This window comes from Thermobia domestica, chromosome 1, assembly GCF_964235325.1.
Source record: "Thermobia domestica chromosome 1, izTheDome1.hap1.1, whole genome shotgun sequence".
In the NCBI taxonomy this organism is placed as follows: domain Eukaryota; kingdom Metazoa; phylum Arthropoda; class Insecta; order Zygentoma; family Lepismatidae; genus Thermobia; species Thermobia domestica.
Window position 1 is genome coordinate 318,115,988 of NC_137454.1, and position 22,677 is coordinate 318,138,664.

Below are 22,677 nucleotides of genomic sequence, written 5' to 3' on the forward strand. Positions count from 1 at the left end.
CTCTTTGCCTTTTTTAATTAGGACATCAAATATTGAGTGTTCTTGTTGTTACTAGATCCTCCAAATTAAGTTCTTCGGGTTTCTTTGTCAACTTAAGTCGTAGTGGAATGTTTGGTTATGCTGGCCGCTGCAGGCTTTGGACATCTTTTCCTTTGTTTCTTCTGATACTCTCTCATAAAAAAAAAAAAAAAAACTGACATAAAGTTAGTCATTGAGAGGGATTTGGTTGACAAGGGGAGCTTCATTCCACTTTTTCACATAAACAAGGCTGACAAACAGCGCTAAACATGTGATAATTTTACTTTCGCGCAGTCATCCTAAATTGAGACTTAAAAAAAAATTCAATGCTTAAATGCCTTTCCCCATCCATCTAGCGTGATGTTTTGGGTCTCGAGCTCGAAATGACTGATTGTCGTTGCATCCACCAAGAAATATGAGAAATAAACGCAAAAGTTCCTTATAATCATCTCTAAGCTTCTTGGCTTAAGGAGCACTTGGTAAATATTTTAACATCTGATATGTTTGTGCTTCAATGGATTTCGTGCATAGCATCTGTGCATCACTGGACTCTCAAATAGGTCGTCAGTTGTCTTTGTAAATCATCCTGATTTACTGATGACCACTGTTTATGAAATTGTTTGAACGATGAAGTTGATAGACCTTCTGCCGGACTAAACAAACATTTGAAGATACTAGAGAGGGGCCGTGTTGTGTCAGTAGTAGAGCGTTCACCTCTGGTGCATGGGGTCCCGGGTTCAAATTCTGCTCCCGCCAAGTGAACTTTGTGGTGGACAAACGCCGTGTGCGTTGATTTCCTCGGGGTTCTCCCGTTTCCTCCTACTTTCTTCATTCCACCATTTCATTCATTTCTCAACATCACCATCTCCTTTAGCCTAGCCGGCATAACCGTGGGACGTAAAACTCGAAAATTTCATTTTATTTTTTAAGACACTAGAGAGGACTACCTCCATAACATGATGACACCATCTAATGATCACAATGAAAGCTACGAACTTATCCGGCTATCCGGCTATTAGCACAGCAACTGTGTTAAATTACATTGTAGTCTTGACGCCTATAATATAGTATACATGAATATAATACCCATTAGGAACCTAATATTTTTCTAGTGCAGCATATATTTACCTTAAATTTACGAATGAACGAGTATATACGGAGAAGGGTATACGCTATATTTTTGAGAACGGTCCAGCGTATACCTCAGAAAACTTTTAGCGTTAGTTCATTGGTAATACTACATAAACAAAAAGATTTAAAATGGAGCGACCTGTAAATATTAAGCAACAGAGCTGAAATTAAGCAAGTAAATTGGTTATGGCTAGAGGAAAAAATAAGCCTTGTGGACTATTATTTTGAACAAGTTGAATTTTTGCATTTGATTTTGGACCACCCTAATGTTACATGTATCGTTAAAAAAAAAAATAATCCTATTCTTTCTAAAATTATTTATGTAGATCAAACAAGGAACAGAAAGAAGTAAAATTCGTCCTTATCCGTTTGTATTTCAGCTGCTATTTGTTCCTTTCGTTTTGTAGAAAAATCAAAGTACAGAATTGTGCAGGAAAATTGCTTTTGAGAAAGGAATTAAATGAAGATTGTTTAGAAAATTGAAAGGGAATCACTTGCGGTATCGGCATTTGTGATACTGCAACAATTGCGGTACTTCGAGTATTGACTTTTGTGGTATTGGGACATTTGCGGTACTATTTGAAATAACTTCTTATTCTCTTTGCTAAGAGAAAATATTTTCGAGTGTTCAGTTACAGGATAAGCACGCAGTATCAACTGCTACACAACGACCAAATTTTATAACATTGGTGTAGCTAGCACTTTGTTTTAGGGGAAAATAACATGACTGTTTTAGGGGACTCGGGTTTTTGCATACTAAAAGCAGACTAAAAATCTTCTTTCAGAATATGAAACCATTATTAACTCACATACATACATACAAACTTTTCTCAGAACACTAAGAACATGTAAACTCAAATATAAGGATCAATTATACAGAAAAGTGAAAAGAAAAACATTTACTAGGATACATGGTAGACACATCCGAAAGATGTAAACAAATGCTTGTTTGTGATTGGCCAAAACTGGAAAATGTAAACAAATTCTTATCTCTCATTGGTCAAATGCCTGTCCATAATATTTAAAGGAAACTTCTAGAAATGTTTATATTTTTGTTTTCTTTCATAGCTTTCATTAACACTTTTCCAAGAACTACAGATAATTATGATGGATAGATTGAGACAACTTACAATCACAATAATAAAAACAATAAACAACGTAGCCTCTATTCTGAAAGAAACAATAATTACTCCAACTTTTGAATGTGTACCATTTTCCTCAAGAATTTCTTGACATCTTTTGAGGATACATAATCAGTTAATGCTTTTTCTATTCTTCCGTCCAATTCTATGTACGCTTGTTGTCTACGTTTCCCTTCAATGTTTAAAGGTCTTCTTTGAAACATCTAGCTGCTGTACACAGCCTCATTTTTTAGATACTTCTAAACAACACACTTAGGAGTTGATTTACTTATTAATGATTTGATTCTGTAATTCCACCTTCAACAGCATTATTCGTTCTGTGCTCTTGATTCGAGTAGTTTCACATGAATATGTCAATACCAGTATTATTTAACCGGCATTATTTCTTAATCACTGTTCTGCAAGATAATCTAAAAACCTAAAGTCTTTCGTGATGTGATGCATCTTCGATAATGGAAAGCCACCCAATAGCAATATCATCTACAGGGAGAAATGGTAGGGCAAAAGAAATTCTGAGGCGGAGCCTCACCTCTGGAACTGATTTATAGTTGAGTCCTAATTCCTGAACCTTCCTCCACAAGCACTGATTAAAATGGAACTTACACCAAGTAATGTGCGTTTCCTGGAACAGTGTTCTTCGAGATGTTATTGCTTTTTGCTCGAAACGTAATTTGCTTAATTTCGGATTCCAATCATAATATTAACCTTCACCAAACTGAAAAACTCTGATATCTCTTACTATCTCTTGCTGGTAAAAGGACGAAGATCCAAGGGACAATATTTGTTTCCTTCAAGATATGTTCCCGTTCTTGAAATTTCAATATTGTCTGTACTGAAAACCCTGATGAGAAACGCATGGTTTCTTAGATGTTTCGATTATTGTGATAGTTTCCATTAAGCAGCCCGCGTGATCTCCTCTTATATATTCATGACCTACTAAAATCAGCCAAACAGAATGAATCACATATATTAGGCTGTTGCATCTGCATACCCAACCTCTTTATTAATGTATTCATTCTAATTTAGATTAACGGGGTTGAAACGGATGATTTCGGCGCACGTTCCACGGTGTGTATCGCAAATGTCCTACTGTTTAAGGGAAAGTTTTGAACAGTACCGCAAATATCCCAGAAAAACTGGTGTTCTGGTTTTACCGCAAATGTCCTGATACCTAGAAAACTAATGAGTTCAAGCAATGACCATCCGGATTCTCTAAGATTTAAGTACAGATAAGAGGGTATATAATGGAAAAGCATTCTACGTAAAAATATTGAAGCCATTGAAGAACCTTATACACAGCAGGGAACAGTAACATCTGCATTAATTGAAGATATATATATATACTTGAGAAACTCGGCACTACATGATGAATTATTTACAACAGTACCAGTGTTGTCAACGGCTTGAGCGGATCGGATCACGGCTCAGTAACCACCGAGCCGAGCCGAAAAGTGAGCCAAGGAAAGAACATCATTAGAAAATTAACAGGCATCATAAAAAAATGAATTTGTTAGCAAGTGTGAACCGGAGGTTTTAATATTTTATCCCATTTAGAACATACATAAGTATAAATTAACTAAACAAGCAACTGAAAAGTTCTTCCTCCGAAAGAACATTTTACAAGCAAATGAAGAAAGTGATGAAGTGAGAAAATTAAAAGTTCTGGAAAGAAATTCTGATTGACAAACGCAACTGGATTAGGCCAACTGGGGATACAACTTAAGGAAAAAAAAAGAAAAATGAAATCTTTGAGTTTTACGTCCGACGGTTATGCTAAAGGGGGTGGTTATGATGAGTAATGAATGAAGTGGGAGAACCCCGAGGAAACCCACGCACACGGTGTTTGTCCACCACAAAGTTCACTTGAAGGGGGCTGCAATCGAACCCGGAACCCCAAGCACCAGAGGTGAACGCTCTACCACTGAGCCACCGGGGCCCTTAAGGATAAGGAAAGAAAAGCGCACCACAGACAATAACTCTAGAGTTGTGGGGAAAGTTGTCCAAATAGACTTTTCTTTTTATTTACATTTAAAAAGAAATAAAATATATTTCCATGACGGAATAAAATTCCACTAATATAATAGACATCTAAATTAGAAATACCAAAAGACAGCTGAAAGTAAGGAGAAAACAGCAATTTCACATCAGGTTCCAAAGAGAATACACAACAGCAAGCGAGTAAGCAGACAACAGCGTTACTTCTCCTGTGGTTCTGTCCCGAGCGAGTGTCAAAGGTGACGTCATTGCACGAGTAGGACAGAAACGCGTTCAGTGATGAACTTACCAAGGCAGTAACTACTGTATTTACTCCACGGAGTCCGACGCTCTATAAAGTGCCTTTTATCTATACAGGATTATGCGCGATCAACATTATAACTGTTACATTTTTCATTCTCTGTTGCAAGAAAATAATTGACATAAGGATAGGACCTGTACTTAAACGAAAAATTACATAAACGGTCTGGTAGTTTTAGATAGAACGATCCGTCAACTGGAGGTGGGGTAAGTTCTCAAACATTTAAATATACGACGTCTTAGGTAGGTGCACTACGCAACCAGTTACTAGAGAACAAGCCCCAAAGTAAGACTGGTATCAAAACGAGACAATACGAGACTACTTACAGTATTAGTCCCCTTTCAATCGACAAATAGCTATCTCAGTCTCGTCTCGATAGTTCCGAAGTAAATTGTGTGAAATTATTGCACACTAAATTCGACAGTAGATAAATAAAATATACTTCCAAAAGTTCTCCCTATTACTTCAGAATATATCCTGGATGCACCATTTTCTACTAGATAAAGTATGAATTTTAGCAATTCATATACAATATTCAAAAATGCATATGTCTATTTCCATTAAATATAACCATTAGATATATTTGAGATTAGTTTTCCCAGTAGAATACGTATTTGAATCGGAATGAAATAGTACGAATCCATTTCCAGCAGGAGGAACTGAATAAACTTGCCGCTAACGAAGAATAAAGCCTTGGGCTTTCTTGGTATCTGGAGTGTCATTATTCACTTCAGCGACCCCGAAAACTATTGAATAGACACTCATATCTTTCAATTACGAATTTTTAGGACGTCGAAAGCTTTGGATTTAACATTAATATCGTTCATTTTCGATTATTTTTCTATGTTCCTGTGTCTCCCATAATAGAACTAGAGGTGATACGGGTTTCGATTCCCGTCAGGAGTCGTGTGGTTCGGGTTCCACGTTAAGTCGTAGATGCACGTCTTGTATAGAGTAGTAGCTGAAAGACACGCTGAACTCTATATCACCTCACCTCGTGAGATATTCTACGTTTGCATAATTTCTAAACCACTTTTCTTTCTTTCAATCTCCTCCTTCCTCTTAGGACACGCATAGGTTCAAACCGAAACATTCTTCACGGTTGGAGGACGCAAGGCTACTGTACCATACTGTACAACCCTTATGGGACTAGGTGTGAGTTACGCAGTTTGAATAGCACGCACGAATAAACCACGCTTACATTTATTATATATAATTAATAAAATCTCATATTAGGACTTACTCTGCACGTCAAACTTTTAACATATGCGACTTTTTAAATTCTGATCTTCTTCTTCTGCTTTATTATTATTATTATTATTATTATTATTATTATTATTATTATTATTATTATTATTATTATTATTATTATTATTATTATTATTGCAATAGCTATATGAAGCAATTATCTCGGCAAACTTGGTTAATACACATCATTCAGCAACCAGTAGTTGTAGAAATCAGGCTTTTACAGCAGAAGTTGTTAGCTCAATCGGTAGAGCGCTGAGCCATGGATTCAAGGGTTGCGAGTTCGAATCTAGTCTAAGTCAAAAGATTTTTTTCCTTATATAATTCTTGAAATGGGAATGTTTCTCTCTTCACCTTTATCTCGTAATTCTGAATAGAGATGTTTGGATGTGAAAGAAAAAATATACTAGAATCTAAGAAAAGAGAGGTAAATTACATGATACCCTTTGCAATTTTTAACTATATTTTCACCTATCTAGGACGTTTCTAAAAAGTTCAGACTTCTAGACCTCCTTTTCGCTCTCTTATGTGTCCTTTAATTTCTACAGTTACTTAGTGAATCACATATACATATATTACAGATGTCGTATCTCTTTCTCTTCTCTCTACATCATGTCTGGAGATGAATGTTTTGACAATAGGTTACAAACACGATTTTAAAAAATAATACGATCTGCGATATTAGTGATACATATTGTGGTGTTTAACATATAAAACAATAAATAGAAAAACTGAGAATACGAATCTTTTCGTGCACTGATACTTCAATAACAGTGAACTGATGCTTCAAATCTGTGTCTTTACTCCCTTCACCTATGTTAATTCCCTAGTCAAAATAAAAACTCTTCAAAATTAATCACAAATTCTTATACAACCATCCCTTCCTTGGAGTACTGCGCGGTCACATACCCGTCACTGCGATGTAAAGGCACTTATGGCGACGAGGATACATATGTTGTGAGGAATGAGGAGGAGATTTATGCTCATATGCGAATGATGCGCTGTGTAGAGAGTGCAGGTTCAGCTAGTCTATAAATTAAAATACTATAAATTAATATCTTTGTCCCCAATCCTTTCGATAATGAGATCTCGAAAACCACACGTTCTAGAAACGTGCTATTTTCTCTGGTCGATTTCAAATTTTATGTAGATTGTCCAGTTCTCATTCAAAATTTCAAAACTCGCGTCGTTACTGTTTTATTCAACATTTTAGGGTCCGTTTTGAGCCAATAAGATTAACATTGTTGTAGGCCGAAACTACGGTGTTAGGCAAACAGTAGAGAAGTTACGTATGCCGGGTTGACGAACATTGCAGGCGCTTTGCTTAAATCTGAATGGCAAAAACTACTGCATGCTGACAACTTCACAGGTCTCAAGAGAAGTAATGAGGCGTACTCGGACGAATATAGATTTATTAGAAAAGAAATATTTCCACTTGATATCGTGTTACTTCTACAAATTTGCTACAAACTCACTCCAACATCTATACATATGAATTCACTTCCTTTGTGAGTCTAGTATCCTTTATTTGCGTTAGTAAGGAGACATGCACAGTGGGAAGGAGATTCATGCTCATAACAGAACGATCCGCTGACTAGACAGCGCAGGTTCAGCTATTATTACTTTTTTAAAATTTCAACATTTCCAGTGTACCCTTAAAATGTAATAACGAAATAACGGTCTTTTTTTAATATTCAATTAGAATTGGACAATCTACGCAAAATTTGGAATCGACCAGTGAAAATGACACTTTTCTAGCACTTGTGGTTTTTGAGATCTCATTGTCGAAAGGATTGGAGACAAACGTATAAACTTTTCTTTGGAGACAAACATATAAAATCTACAGGGGAGGATCCAGGAACGACTTCTGGGGGGGGCGGTGGGTTGTCATACTGCTACTTTTAAGGGCTCCAAACTTTGGGATGGGTTTTATTTATATATATATAATAAAGTTTCCCCTTCTGGGGGGCGATCGGGGATCCCCCCCTGGATCCGCCCCTGTAAATCTAGCACTTTAATATATAGATAAATCATTACACAATATACTTCAATAATAATAATAAAGATGGTGTAAATACTGGTATATCACACATTTCCCGGACTTCTCGCGACGTGAAAGATTCTGATAACTTCTATATCATCTTAAGCAAAAGAAGAAAATCAGGTCATAAATTTTGTACATGAATTTCGAAACAAGACGAGACATGAAGAATTATTCGAGAATCGAGACGAGACCTTTACAATTACGGTAACAGACTACAAAACCTTATAGACTGAAATAGCTATGTCATTTTCTTTCCGTTACCATGGTAATCGCAGTTTTTTTTTTCTACACAAACGAGTGAAGCGAATGGTGTATTTTAAAATCTAGTACAAACAAAGACAATGGCTGTAAATTTATTTATAATTATAGAATGTTTTAATGACTAATAATGTTGGTGGGGAAGGGTACACATTTAGAACATGGAAGCCTAGGTTTAAGAATGGTAAGAAAATTAAAAAAGAAAGAGTAACATTTGAGGAACATATTTCTAAAAGCGCCACATCTCCAAGTGATAAGGTAGAAATTGAATAATTAATGTAAGAGTCATTACCGTGTAATCCGCCATAAGAAGTAATTATACACAATATAAACTCCCTAATGTGCAGATTGACAAACAGTCGACACAAGGAAAGTTGTAAAAATATCGATTTTTAAAAAGAATAAAATCTTCTAGAACAATCTTAATTCTGTTGGGACATTTACACTTTTAATGCCCATTCTTTATATTGGGAGTGCACAATATTAATGTCTACAATATTATATATATATATATAAAAGCTAGCCTTTAGGAATATTCAATCCAGACTACCAGTGGATATATGTTACACATTCAATTATGATGGTTAAACATATATTTTAAACAACTATTAAACACTAATCCTGTTCACATTTGCAATGGTATATCTATGGCATACTGCTATTATTGAATCAAAAATTTTCCAGAATTATTTGTGTGCCAAAAACATTCTAAAAAATCCATTGTTTGTCACTACTGTTCAGATGCAGAATAACATTCTCCTGAGGAAAAATGTTTGTAACTTTGCACATATTTGTCTGCCATTAGATTAGCAACTTCAGAATAAGTTTGTAAATTAGAAAAGTTAATATCTGATTATGAACAAGATGAGTACACTTTAAGGTTTAATTAACCCGAAAACGTAGAAATTCTCAAAATATACGGTATCAGAGGGGAAAATTTCACTAGACGTATGAACGTGCTGATTTCAATTTCAATGCTTTCGTGAACGTAGGAAGATATAACATATTTCTTACCTAACTACCTTTTCTATCTTCTTTTCAGTTTCATTGATTAGAAATATTTAAAAAGAAACTTATTTCTTTCATTCTACAGAGCAAAAAATGAGGTGTTGAAATAACACAAAATGACTACCACTTTAGCGTGTTACTTGTGTGTCAATTCAACACCAGCCACATTGCCTTCAGAGTATATCAGAAATACCTCATGGTTGGCTGTAAGTATTTGCATCGTTTTTTATTGTTTGGTATGAGCAAAGCTTTGCAAAACATATTTCGCATTTATGGCAAGTAACTAATAACATTCTATGTTTTCTGTAATTGGTCACAATAATATTGTTGTAAACCTATGAATCATCTGACAACAGTTACACAGATAGCTGTGCTTCCAACTGTTTTCTTTATTTGTTATTCTTGTGTCTTAGCATATATGAACATAAGATGGCAGAACTGTTGCCTATGTAACTGTTGTCAGACGATTCATAGGTTTACAACAATATTATTGTGACCAATTACAGAAAACAAGAACATTATTCGTTACTTGGCATAAGTGCCAAAGATATTTTGCAAAGCTTTGCTCATTTTAAACGATAAATACCAATGGAAATTCTCTCAGGTAGTAACGAGTTGTTTCTGATATGCTCGGAAGCCGATGTCCTGGTGCTGAATTAACACACAAGTAACACGCTAAAGTGGTAGACATTTTGTGTTGTTTCAACACCTCATTTTTTACAGTGTAATGTTTGCAGTTACGAAATATTTCATCACTGTTTCCGCTTTGCATATAGGTTCTTTAGGTATTTAGGCTATGCTCTTTAGGTCTTTAGGTATTTAGGCTATGCTCTTTAGAAAATAAAATGGCGATTACCATGGCTACTAGAAGGATGTGATGTCACACTATTTCAGTCTATTTCTCATCTCGTCTCGTCGGCAACACTAACTACTAGTTTCAATACAGAGATAAGGGCGGAGATGAAACTATTTTTGGGAGGTTCAATCCACTTGAAATTAAATCGTTCTTTCTTTTACTATGCTTATCTTATGGCAGTGGTTTTCAACCCCTGATCTGCAGACCGGTGACGGTCTGCATTAACGAGTGGTAGCCTTGATCTATGACATGGTCGAGTCATCCTTAAAAATCACTAAATTAGTTTTGGCTATCTGTGAATAAAGAATATCCCGATCTGAGTAGAAAAAAAGTTGAAATTGTTAGTGACTTTTTCAACTATGTATAAATTTATGTGAAAGAATTTATTGTACTGTGTGTCCAAATAAGAGAAAACACAGGAACGGGATAAGCGTTGATATCGCTCTATGTCTTACAGTTTCAAGATGGATCCACGAAGCGAGATTTTGACAAATAACAGCAAATGTCATATTAAATCCATAAAAACAACTTTTCAGAGAAAATATATTAGATTCGATACTAGTGTGATTGTAGAATTTCTAACCCAAAAGTAAAACAGAGTTGTGACTCTAAAATTTATTTTTTTCATTCACTTGGTAAAAAGAATACTGTACAGAGCTGTTATAAAGTCCTTGCTATAAAACAAATGGTTATAACTTTTTTCAAAAAAGAAAAAAAAGAAAAAGAAAAGAGAAAAAGAAAAATAATGATATTGCAGTGAAATACATTTTAAATTGTGCAACGATCTGTAACGTTTTGGTTAGCAGCATTAAATTTGTGCCTGAACTGACAGAAGATGATCATGACACGAGACTAGGGTTCTGTGGACTGATGCTGAAACGACTGGATGATGACAGGGAACTTCTGCAGTTATTCATGTTCTCAGATGAAGCAATTTTCCATGTTTCAGGGAGGGTAAACAGGCACAACTGTCTTGCTTAGGGAGCTGAAAACTCTCATGAATATGAAGCACACGAAAGAGACAGCTCGAAAGTGAATGATTGGTGTGCCGCATCAATGGACCATCTCATAGGCCCGTTTTTCTTCGACGAAAACATTGTGACAGGGGAGACATACGTTCAAATGCTTACAAATTTCCTGATGCCCGAATTTGTTAGGTTGGGAATCAAGGATCGCGTCCATTACTAGCAAGACTGACCCCCCCCACACACACACACACATTTTTGCACAAGTCATCAGGGACTACCTTGACCGTGAACTACCTGGTAGGTGGATTGGGCGCAGGGGCTCCGCCCGTTGGTCCCCAGGTTCCCCAATGTACACCCTGTGATTTTTGGTTATGGGATCACATTAAGACAGGCGTATGTGGAAAAACCAAAGGACTTGCAGGACCTGAAAGCTAAGATTAGTATAGGATTCTGAGACATTTATGACGACGCCAGACGGAATAGCATTCACGGATTTCGCTCGAGTTTTCAGGAATGTATGGAAGTCAACGGAGCATAGCTAGAGGTGTGGCGGTGTATCTATGGATGATTATGCAAAATGTGTGTCTCAATAAAGATCTTAACATTTATTTCGTTGCAATATCATTATTTTAAAACAAGTTTAAGCATTTGTTTTATAGCCCTGTATTAATAATAAATACTAGAATTACACATCCAAATTTAGTATGGCGTTTTCTATTTTGCCAGTCCCCAACATTGGTTCTGTTCTATAAGATATACTATACTAATGCATAATATAGTTTAGAACTCTAATAACTCTCTGATTCAATTATTCTACAAATATTATATCGTATGAATGGTATATTTTTGCTTTCCAGTTAATCATTTCATCAAGTATTGATTATTATTTCTTTGATGCCATTAAGTCTAAACTTTCTATTAAATTATTTTATTTCAATCTGACATCAATATTTCTTATAATAAAGATTTGTGGAAGAAGGTTATTGCATTACGTTACAATAACCCAAGAAACATTTACAATAATACAAGAAACAGTTCGGAAAATTTAAAAAAGAAAATTGTAATAGCAAACTCACCTTGAACTTTCTTAATGATACTGAAAGACTTGTCTTTCCTCAAATTTCAAAATGATTGAAAGAGAAAAGAAAAGGAGAAACTGGAAAGAGTGAACTTGTTGAAGCCTCGCCCATCAATCTGTTTTCTTCCATTAACGCGTTATTTTTATCCAAATGTAAATACATTCATCGTTTTGCCGTGAAATTTTGTATTCCTGCACTCTTCTGTTGTTTTATCTTTTAAAGCAAGTAATGAACATTAAAATATTTATGAATAGTTGTAGCAAAATATATTTCTTTTATGTTCAATAGGCCGGAAACATTTTACAGAATTTAATAGAAACATATTGATATATTGGAAATGCAATGTTTTATATTCTACAAGGTTATCTCAAACGAAAATGCCTGTAGACATCTTCAAAGTATTGGAAAATACTTCTTTGTTTTACTGCAATATGTTTCGGTTTGTGCATACGATTGGTTAAGACAAAAATGGCGCAGTGTTTTCAATTTAACGTATGCATGAATGTTGAGTTGAGTTCAGTTGATTTTGAGTTGAAAGTCCTTTCCAGCAGCGAGGCTATATGAGACGGGACCTACTGATTAACGTGGAATGAATCACATGAGCTCCCGCCAGGAATCGAATCCGAGTCTCCCACGCCAAAGGCGCGCACGCTAACCGCTTAGTCACGGAGGAGCTCCATATGCACGAACGTTGACTATTAGTTTCGGTACTTGGAAACTGTTGGCAACATGCTTGGGTAACTTCTGAAAAAAAAAAATCTGCTATTATACTGTATAACTAAGAACAAGCAGAATATGATTCTTCAGTTCATCCGTGTTTGTGATCTAATTCAGAAAAACTACTCTTTCCGGTTCCACGACATGAAGTTCGTGTAACACGATGGCATAGTTCATATATCACCACAGCAAACAGCTGGCTCGCTATCCAAGTGAAAAACTACGACTCAGTGTCCGAAAATTTGTTGAACTACTTATAAACATTGTTTGTAATATGAAATATTCGAAGATATTAGGTTCTAAGAGAAAATCATGTTATATGAAGGGAAACGTTAGGTATGGTTTTCAGTAAACACAATGAAACAAAAATTTTAGGTCAACAATATTGTTTGGTCGCGATGTGCCTGCATTGAGCTGTGAATAGAGACAAACCGTAACTTTGTTGAAAATTATATCGTTCCACATTGTGACTTTCGGGTAATGATTTATTCATTGTCAAAAGTAGCAATAGGATTATTTCGTGACCAATAATGGAAATTACGGTAGATCACGTACACATGAATTAATTTCGTGAGGGGTCTAAACACAATACGAGGGTATTTTATATTAAAATTTCTAAAATTGCCCCTAAAATTTGGCTAAATTTACACAAAAGTCGAAATTTCGGGGAAGGTCCGGAAACCCAAGACCCACCTCCTGCGTACGTCCCTGCATGAAACAGCTTCATCACACAATATGATTATACAGGGTGGGGCAGAGCAACTTGCTTATTTGAATTTGGTTGCTCCGAGGAGGATGGGGTAAGCACATTCAAGAGAGCGGGGCGTAAAGTTGTAGCTCCGCTTGGTTTATTCAGCAACATGGAGTGGACGAAGGTGGAGCGCGCGTTCGTCACTGTCGAGACATACTTTTCTAACGGTTACTCAATCATAGCCACTCAACGTGCATTCCGCACCCATTTCAATATTACTTCCTGTGATAGTGTTCCTGGCCGGCAGTCTATTGTTTCATTGGTGATGTGAAGAGAAGAAAACCGGGGCTTCCACGAACAGCAAGATCACCCCAAAACATTAACATGGTAAGACTTTCTGTATTGCGATCCCCTCAGCGCTCTGGCCGGAATCATGCAGCTACTGTTGGGTTGTCTGCTCGTTCTGTGAGGTGAATACTTCATGAGGAACTAGACCTAACATTTCATCCCTACAAATTGGCTGTGATGCAGGAAATGAATCCATGCGATTTTGTTGTTCGAGAATGTGAGGTGCTTCTTGACATGCCTCAGGACACATTTGTTTTCTTCAGTGATTAAGCTCATTTCCATCTTTCGTTTGTCACCTGTTTACAACGATCGTCCTACGACCCTGGCTCACCTGAAGAACAACCTTCATCAAGCTGTCGGCAACACAGCCGATGATATGCTGTAAAGAGTGAACGAAACTTCCAAATTCGATTAAGGTAGTGTATTGAGGATGATGGATGCCGACTGCCTGATATCATCTTTAAAATTTTGTGTAAATATAAAATTTAAATGTTGAACTTGATGCTGTTCAAAAAATTAAATATACATTCTGCATTAACTAACTAACTAAGTAACTCTATGGCCTATGGAACCCGGAGGTTCAGTGCCGCGTTCACAAAAGCTCTCCACTGACTTCTATCCTTAGCTAATTGGATCCAGTTTCTACTTTGTATTCCTATCTCTGCAAGATCCATCTTAATATTATCCTCCCATCTTCGCCTAGGTCTTCCTAATGGTCGTTTTCCTATGGGTCTACCAGTCAAGACTTTGAAAGCGTTTCTACTTTCTTCCATTCTAGCTACATGACCTGCCCAGCTAAGCCTCCTAGACTTGACGACCCTAACAATGTTGGGTAAACCGTATAAACTATGTAGTTCCTCGTTATGAAGCTTCCGCCATTCCCCATTCTCGTTCCTCTTGGGTCCGAATATTCTTCTCAGGATCCTGTTCTCAAATACGTTCAGTCTATGTTCTTCCCTCAGAGTAAGCGACCATGTTTCGCAACCATACAGAACAACAGGCATGATTATCGTTTTATATATTTTAAGCTTCAAATTCCTCGACAGAATTCGCGACGACAAGAGATTTTGAACCGAATAGTAACACGAATTCCCTGCTTTTAGTCGACATTTAATTTCTTCGTGAATATGATTTTCGTCTGTTAATATTGATCCTAAATATTTGAAAGTATCAACTTTATCAAAAGTATTATTTAATATTTTAACGCCTCCACAATTTGCCGTATTACGGTCCCGACGCACTTCCATGTATTTAGTTTTCTCTGCATTTACTTCTAAACCCATGTCCCTGCAAGCGTTTAATACATTCTGCATTACTTTTTTTTTTTTAAAAAAAATTGAATTTCTAAATAAGGAAGTTGCTCTGCCCCATCCTGTATCAGAGATTAGCCTTGATACCAACCAAATATGATTTTTCCTAAAATGAATCCGATGTTCACAGCTATATATTTTTTCCACAATAATGTTGCTTCCAATGCTGGAACTGAAACTCTTTCTTCTAAAAAGATTAGTTGTGATGAATTAGAGAACTTTTCCGAGCATGCTGCCATGTTGAAGTTACAAACATTACCTATATCACTTTCTTCGACCGGATGTTGAAAGACAAACTGTTCCGTTAGTAAGTACCACAGATTCAGTAGTAAGAATCTTGGCAGTTTCCTGGAGATCTTGACATGCACTGCAGACTAAATGGGTTCAAGATCATAGATGTCATATGACATACACGCCACATCACAAAATTGGTCTAGCAGCTAGTGGGAATACACGCCACTAGTCATAGACGCCAATGGTCGCTGCAGTTATATTTATTAGAGAAATCAATCACACAAATCACATTCATGTTTGGTCATAGTCGCCAAATGTCACAACAGCCACATCACACAGAAATTCAAGGTAGGTTAAGCAAGCCAGTAGTCACAGACACCACCAGGCACAGAACCCAACGGGCACAGGAGCCACGTGGGCAGATTTATTATTTCTTTCCACAATAATGATCTGGGAAGAATCTCGAATCTTCTAATACTTAAAAAAGGCTTATTTTATTAGCAACATTTCATTTGCAGTTCCACTATTTTAGCATGGATATAGAAAGTGGGCGTCTCCATATAATGACTGTTCTTCAGACGTCGTCTTATAATGTCTTTTTTTTTTTTTTAGCAACTTCCATTTCAAATTAAGTTCACATTAGCATCGTCACGTGGTGTCAATTCGCAGAGACTAACGTTGCAAGCAATTTTTCATTTACAAGCAGCTGCACCTATTACCGTAGGAGATCATTCTGTAGTATCCAAACTGAATCATTAATTTCAGACATATTTTACATTATTTAATCGGAAATGTCTCTGTGTGTATAGTGGCAACTAAAGACGTCCTTTGCGTACACCAATTGTATTACAGAACATATTAATACGAATACCATAACCCAATTGTATCACATTCATTGGAGTCAGAAGGTACGCATTTTTAACAACGCCGACTCCATCACAGCCGTTATTAGCATGACTGACATAATAGATTAGTAATTTTTACACGGTATGCCCCGACGGAAAACTGGGTACCGAGGTGAAGTAGAGAAATTTATTATTTAAAGAATAGAATATAATACAATGATTCTACTGGTTCAACCAAGCTTTATAGGAGATAATAGAAACACCACTAGTTGTAGTCTCAGAAGCACACTTTTCACAATTTTGCTTTCCGTCTTTTACGGCTGTGCTGGTGGAACTTTCTGCAACAGATGATAGAGACATACCATCGAATTGCATATCCAAGTTTTCATCTTATTCTTCAACTATTACATATAGTAGCTAGAGACAAAGCCAAAGGTGGATGACCATTCATCTCCATATAGCTTTTCCCCCACTTAACACTCATATCAAAGCTATTCTGGCTTAATTTTTAAAATTCCACTCCTATAGCCACTAATTCGATCATGATTAACTTGAACTTATTTACCCTCGCTAAAATAGAGTAACATAGGATAGCTGTGAGTTCTCAGAACGAGCACAGATTGAATAAGTTATTATAAAACTCTCCTATATAAGTACTTGTGAATGATTATTCACTACCACCAATTACAGTAGAATTAAACATTTGCTCCTGCGTTGTATTTCATCAGGTGCTAATTTCACAGAAAGAAAGAAAATAGGATAAACGGAACCTTTCTTTCTATCTTACTAACACTAAACAGTGGCACACTTAGTTTTTTTTTAAACTTGCATTGCTTTCAATTGGTTTGACATAAGTCATGCGAAGGTAACTAGTATATGCAAGATTTATATTAAGTTTATGAAAATAGAACCAAAGGGGCAAAATTAAATGTTCCGACACAACAGAATACTTGGAAAAAGTATATTGATTACACTAGTTTAAGTAAAAAGCATAAGTAATTTCCTGAAATACTGCTGATCTGTATAGGATATATGCTGTAACAACAACAAATTTTTTATCGTGTCAGAGGAAAAATATTCCTACCTACACTTAATGTTAGGTCTAATGGAATAAGGCATACACGAGGAAATATCTAAAAATAGCACACACAATTTCGCCTTCCAAAAGTTTTATAGGTAGGGAAATCGAAACATACACATGATACTAGTAAGAGTAGTCCCAAATGCACCAATTGAAACTCCACCAGCAAAATACCTTGTATGTCCCAGAATACTTTCGGTTGGAGATTTTTAACAAAGTGTGGGAATAATTGGATAGTCCCGTGCTTCAAGTTGTGTACACCATATACTTGAAATTTTCTGGCAAAACGTCTATCTTTAGGAGGCAATTGTAAAATAACACAGACGTGTTAAAATGTCCATAATCTTAGCATGTTATCTATTCGGTGAACAGTTACGTATAGTACTTGTGCGCATAGAATATTGTTTGTATGTGCTATTATAGAATATTTCAAAAACGTATGAAATGATATATCTAGATATATCTAGATTATATCTGATTTAACAACACTGGCAAATCAAACCAGCAGTTTCTGAGTTAAAATTCAATTCTCGAAGACAGAACTTCTGGACGCATTTTCTTGAAAATTTCTTCACGTTATTTCGTCTAACAAACTCACCTCTGTAAACAGCAGTATCATGCAAGTTAATGAACATAGTGGGAAAATGGTGTTAGAGATTTGGAATTCGAACATTTCAGAAACGAAACAGAAGAAAGTTATAGTGGAGAAATAGATAAGCTACGAAATAGGCTGCTAATGACATTTGTAGATGTTGCATCTTCAGCATGGTCTAAAGAAAAACTGTTGCCTTATCCATTTCCCGAAATCATATTCATAATATACTGTTCGTATTACAAGATAGGGAAATGATGTGTAGATCATATGAGCTTGCAAATATACACTGCAGTTTATGAAAATTACAATACTAAGAGAGATATGTGTAAGTAGAATTAAATGTATGCTACAAATTCGTTTTACGATTAGACTGAAACTACTGTATTACAATTTGAGAGTTATAAAGCACTTCTAAACTTGATAAAGGGGGAAGTCTCCACTTCTTGCAAACAGAAACTTTATACGTCGTGATATTGAATTAAACAGGCGTTGGATATGTTCTTGATGAATAGAATCACAACGTGGGTGTACGAAGGTGGGGGACAAGGGGGCTCGGAACCCACCCTCGCTCACGAAAATTTATACTGTACTAGCTGAACCTGCACTCTCTACACAGCGCATCATTCGCATATAAGCATAATTCTTCTCATTCCTCACAACATATGTACATGTTCCTTTACAGACACAAGTGAAAGGAGTCTTCATAAAAAATCGGCAAGGGGTATCATAAAGGGGAGATTTTTTCGATTGTTTTTTCTCAATATCTCGCACCGTTTGAAGATTTGAGAATACTTCCGGTTGGAGTTTCTAATTCATGTATGACCAGTGTTTTCTTTCTTCTTGCATGCAGTATGTAAAAAGCAAATACATTATATATACAATTAATTATAATGTCAGTTATATATGGTGTTCATTAGGCAAAACACTCAAAAAATAGATTTATCTTAGACTCGAGAAATGGTTATCCTTCCTTTTTCATTATTTGGCCAAAAAACAAATGTCTGAGACATATACAACCCCAATATACAACAATGTGGTGTTAGAATGTATAACGCATAGGATATGATGCTTTAGTTTTTTTTTAATTTCAACGCTTCCAGTGTGCCCTAAAAAATGTAATAAAGAAATAATGGCCATATTTGTTCAATATTCAATTAGAACTGGACAATCTACGCAAAATTTCCAATTAACCAGTGAAAACGTTATCTTTCTAGAGCCTGTAGTTTCCGAGATCTCATTGTCGAAAGGATTGACCACAAACACATAAACGTCCTCAACATATAGTTTAAAAGAACTCGGAAGATGGCAGCACAATTCACATGCATTGATTTTAGAGAAGGCTTATTAAAAAAAGGCTTTGAACAATAAATTTATATCATAAACTTTATGAAAAAGATATAGTTAACTAATTTGGACTATTTAAAATGAAATGAAAGCTTTGAGTTTTACGTCCCACGTTTATGCCGGTTAGGCTAAAGGAGATGGTGATGATGAGTAATGAATGAAATGGTGGAATGAAGTGGGAGGAAACGGGAGAACCCCGAGAAAACCCACGAGCACGGTGTTTGTTCACCACAAAGTTCACTTGGCGGGGGCTGGGATCGAACCCGGGACCCCAAGCACCAGAGGTGAACGCTCTACCACTGAGCCACCGCGGCCCCTTGGACTATTTAAAGTACAAATACTTTAAAAGTTTGTCTCTGTTAAACGTGAAATCACACATAACCGTAAATGAAAGATTTCAAAGCTAAAGTTATAGGTTGGAGCTCAGGCGCTTTTAATTGCTGTTGTAGCATTTTAATACATAGATATTTCTAAATTTCTTAAGATTTTCTTAATACAAATAAAAAATACTCAACGTTATAGTGCCCTTTCTTACACCGTTCTGGTACGGTGCAGGCAATTCCACAATATGTGTTGCTTATCATAAAATCATCTAGAAATATCGCAGCATCGGACTTCCGAGAGCTGATTCGTTGCCAACGTAGGACAGGCTTACAAGGAAAGAAACAGGACAAACACATCAGGAATAAATACACAATGCGTTCCATAAGATGAGAATAGGAATTAAACACAACTGTAGAATGTTGACTAGTTTTAATTCTGTTACTGTATATAATAAACAAACAGTTGTCGTCTCGTCATATCGGTTACAATCAAGACGGTTATGCCAGTGATTATGATAGTGTACACATCCATATATCCAAATTCATCAACATTTAACATGTGAGTTATGTACGTAATAGCATTCCTGTTTCATCCACCAATACACATAATTAACATTTATTTACTAATATCTTCGTATTCCAATGCATAATTAGTCCTTTAAATCGTCGTGTTTCATCATATATATGCATATCAATAACATTTATATTACTTTTAGTGACTCAGTTTTGCAATAGCAGAAGGATGATCATTTAATCACAGGAAGCAAACCTAATCATTTGACATGGCATACACAATAATAATAAAATGACTACACTATCATATCTGCACAGGCATCCGAATTGTTATTTGTAATTAACTTCTAAGATGTTCTATTCATCCTGGTGTGAAAGATATTATATATAAACAGGAGAGAAGACATTCCAGTTACGGAATCCTCACGGATTCCAGACTATTTAAACTACTACAACAAATTCATGTTTTCTTCTCTTGATCAACACTACTATTTCTATTTCAATCACTAATAATATAAACAACAGAAAATCTCAATTCAACAGAGGAAAAAGAATACAACTGGCTATAATTTCGCGGCCATTAACGCCAATACACCGGTGGTGCAGATTAAATATAACCCAACATTAACTTATATAACAAAATAACAGAAATAATGGCATGAATGTAATATTAACAATAACTAATATGCCCTTGCAAATGGTAAAGGTAAACAATAAGGGCGCATACAAAGAAAAATAATCTTATACTGTAATGGAGACCAAGCGGTTCATTACAACGTAATATAACAACCAGGAAGATGGCCCGCTAGAAAATTTTCTTCGGGCACCCCTTACTCACACGGTGCTCGTATGCAACTCCACAAAGCATACAATTTACTGGTGGACGGTGATAAAATATATATATATATATATATATATATATATATCGACTAAACGATATCTCATAAATGTTTGGTGGACGACATGTCAGGCTATCGTGCAGGTCAAAGAACCAATGGTACGTTATTCCTCGAAGACGGATTGTACATTTTGAGATATACCTGGCCCAACACTGTACTATTGAAATAAAGCATCAGGAGTTGTGTGATGAAAGGCATGGTCTCGATCCCTGGAACGTCCGTGATGGAATTGAGTTGATTTTAAGTTTAGCGTTCCTTTTAGCAGCTAGGCTACATGAATTGAATTGAGAATTGACCTACTGATAACGTGGAATCCGAACTGATAAGCTCCAGCCGAATACATAATCCGAGTCTCCCACGCCAAAGGCATCCCTGAAGGAGCAGTCACTAGTAAGCTTACCCTCAATATTTAGTAGCCAAAATCCCACGTTGTACTGTCCGCAGCAAAAAAACCTGCAATATGAGCTGGTAAGTTTATTGTGAAACTACGCCTAACAGCGCAGGGAATCAACATAACGTTTAAGTGGCAAGAGTAACGCCAGGAAAAACTTCGATGTCCTCAACTGCACACTTATTTTGGAGCAAAAGACTTCGTCGTTTCACAATAAACTTACATGCTCATGTTGCAGTTTTTTTTTTTTTTTTTTTTTTTTGCTGAGGACTGTACCAAATGAATCTCCACACACTTATACTTGCCGTTCAACCATTATTGTGTTAGGTAATGGAAGCTGGCAAGTTACTGGTGTTAGTGTTAAAGGTGTATATGGTTTTCACTATAGGATTGACTGGAGCGGAATTCACTGGCGCAAATCCCGAGGGGATGACGGGGACATGCCCCCTCCAATCTTGTAAGTTGGGGACTGTCCCCCCAACAATCTGAAATAAATCACAGCGTTCAGCGAACACCCACCGAACTTCAATGCATATAAGTTTATACGTTACCATGCTCTAGCATCGAGCTAACATTGTAGAGAAAACTGTATGGTCTGTCGCGGCCTCGCAGACAGAATGTCTGTTATCCTGAATTGTTATATTGCATTATCAATTGACTGATCGTCGCTGTATACGATTTTCTTATGTCCATTGCTTCCACACAAGCATTATTGTTGTAACAGAGTGCCCTGTACGCTCACCAATTTCGCCATATGAGAAACTACCTTCTCATGCGGTCTCATTCTAAGACAGTCGAAGACAGTCGTCTATTTGTATTGCATTCTCTGGCGTTGAAGAGCAACACCTCGTTTTTTATTTGCTGATTAACACTAGTACCTGAATATGTGTAAACCATCTCTCATCTTATTGCTCCGTACATTAAACCGAGGACACTGACCTACGCATCCTCCATCCCACTCAAAATGTCATCATTTGTAGTTTACCCTTCACTACAGATCTTAAGAATTTGCATTCCCATTATTTGTTTTTGGTGTTGCAATTTTCATAAACAGCAGTGCATATGAATTTTATATAAATACACCAATATCAAGAATCAAAAGGTCTTAGAAATATTTGTTTTCAACTTACCGCTACCATTAGGAAGTTCTGGGATGTAGGTGTTCTCCATGAGAAGCGAGGAAGGTGCCGATGCTTTTCTAGCCAGCCCCTTCTCCATTTCATCCTCAAATACATCTTTAATCCTGTACACTATGTCCTCGGTTAATATTAACTTCTTAAGTTCCTCTTCTACCTATAAAGTCATAACCAAACTTCAACAAATGCTATATTTATATTT

At 36.2% G+C, this 22,677-nt stretch overlaps 1 protein-coding gene across 1 annotated transcript in view; it reads right to left on the minus strand.

Moving 5' to 3' along the window:
• LOC145662614 (hexokinase-4-like) overlaps positions 1–22,677 on the minus strand; it is a 191,869-nt gene that overhangs the window by 87,526 nt on the left and 81,666 nt on the right. The window contains exon 2 of the mRNA XM_081728350.1: positions 22,470–22,628. Within this exon, the coding sequence (XP_081584476.1) occupies positions 22,470–22,628 (159 nt within the window). The remainder of the gene's footprint in view (positions 1–22,469; positions 22,629–22,677) is intronic.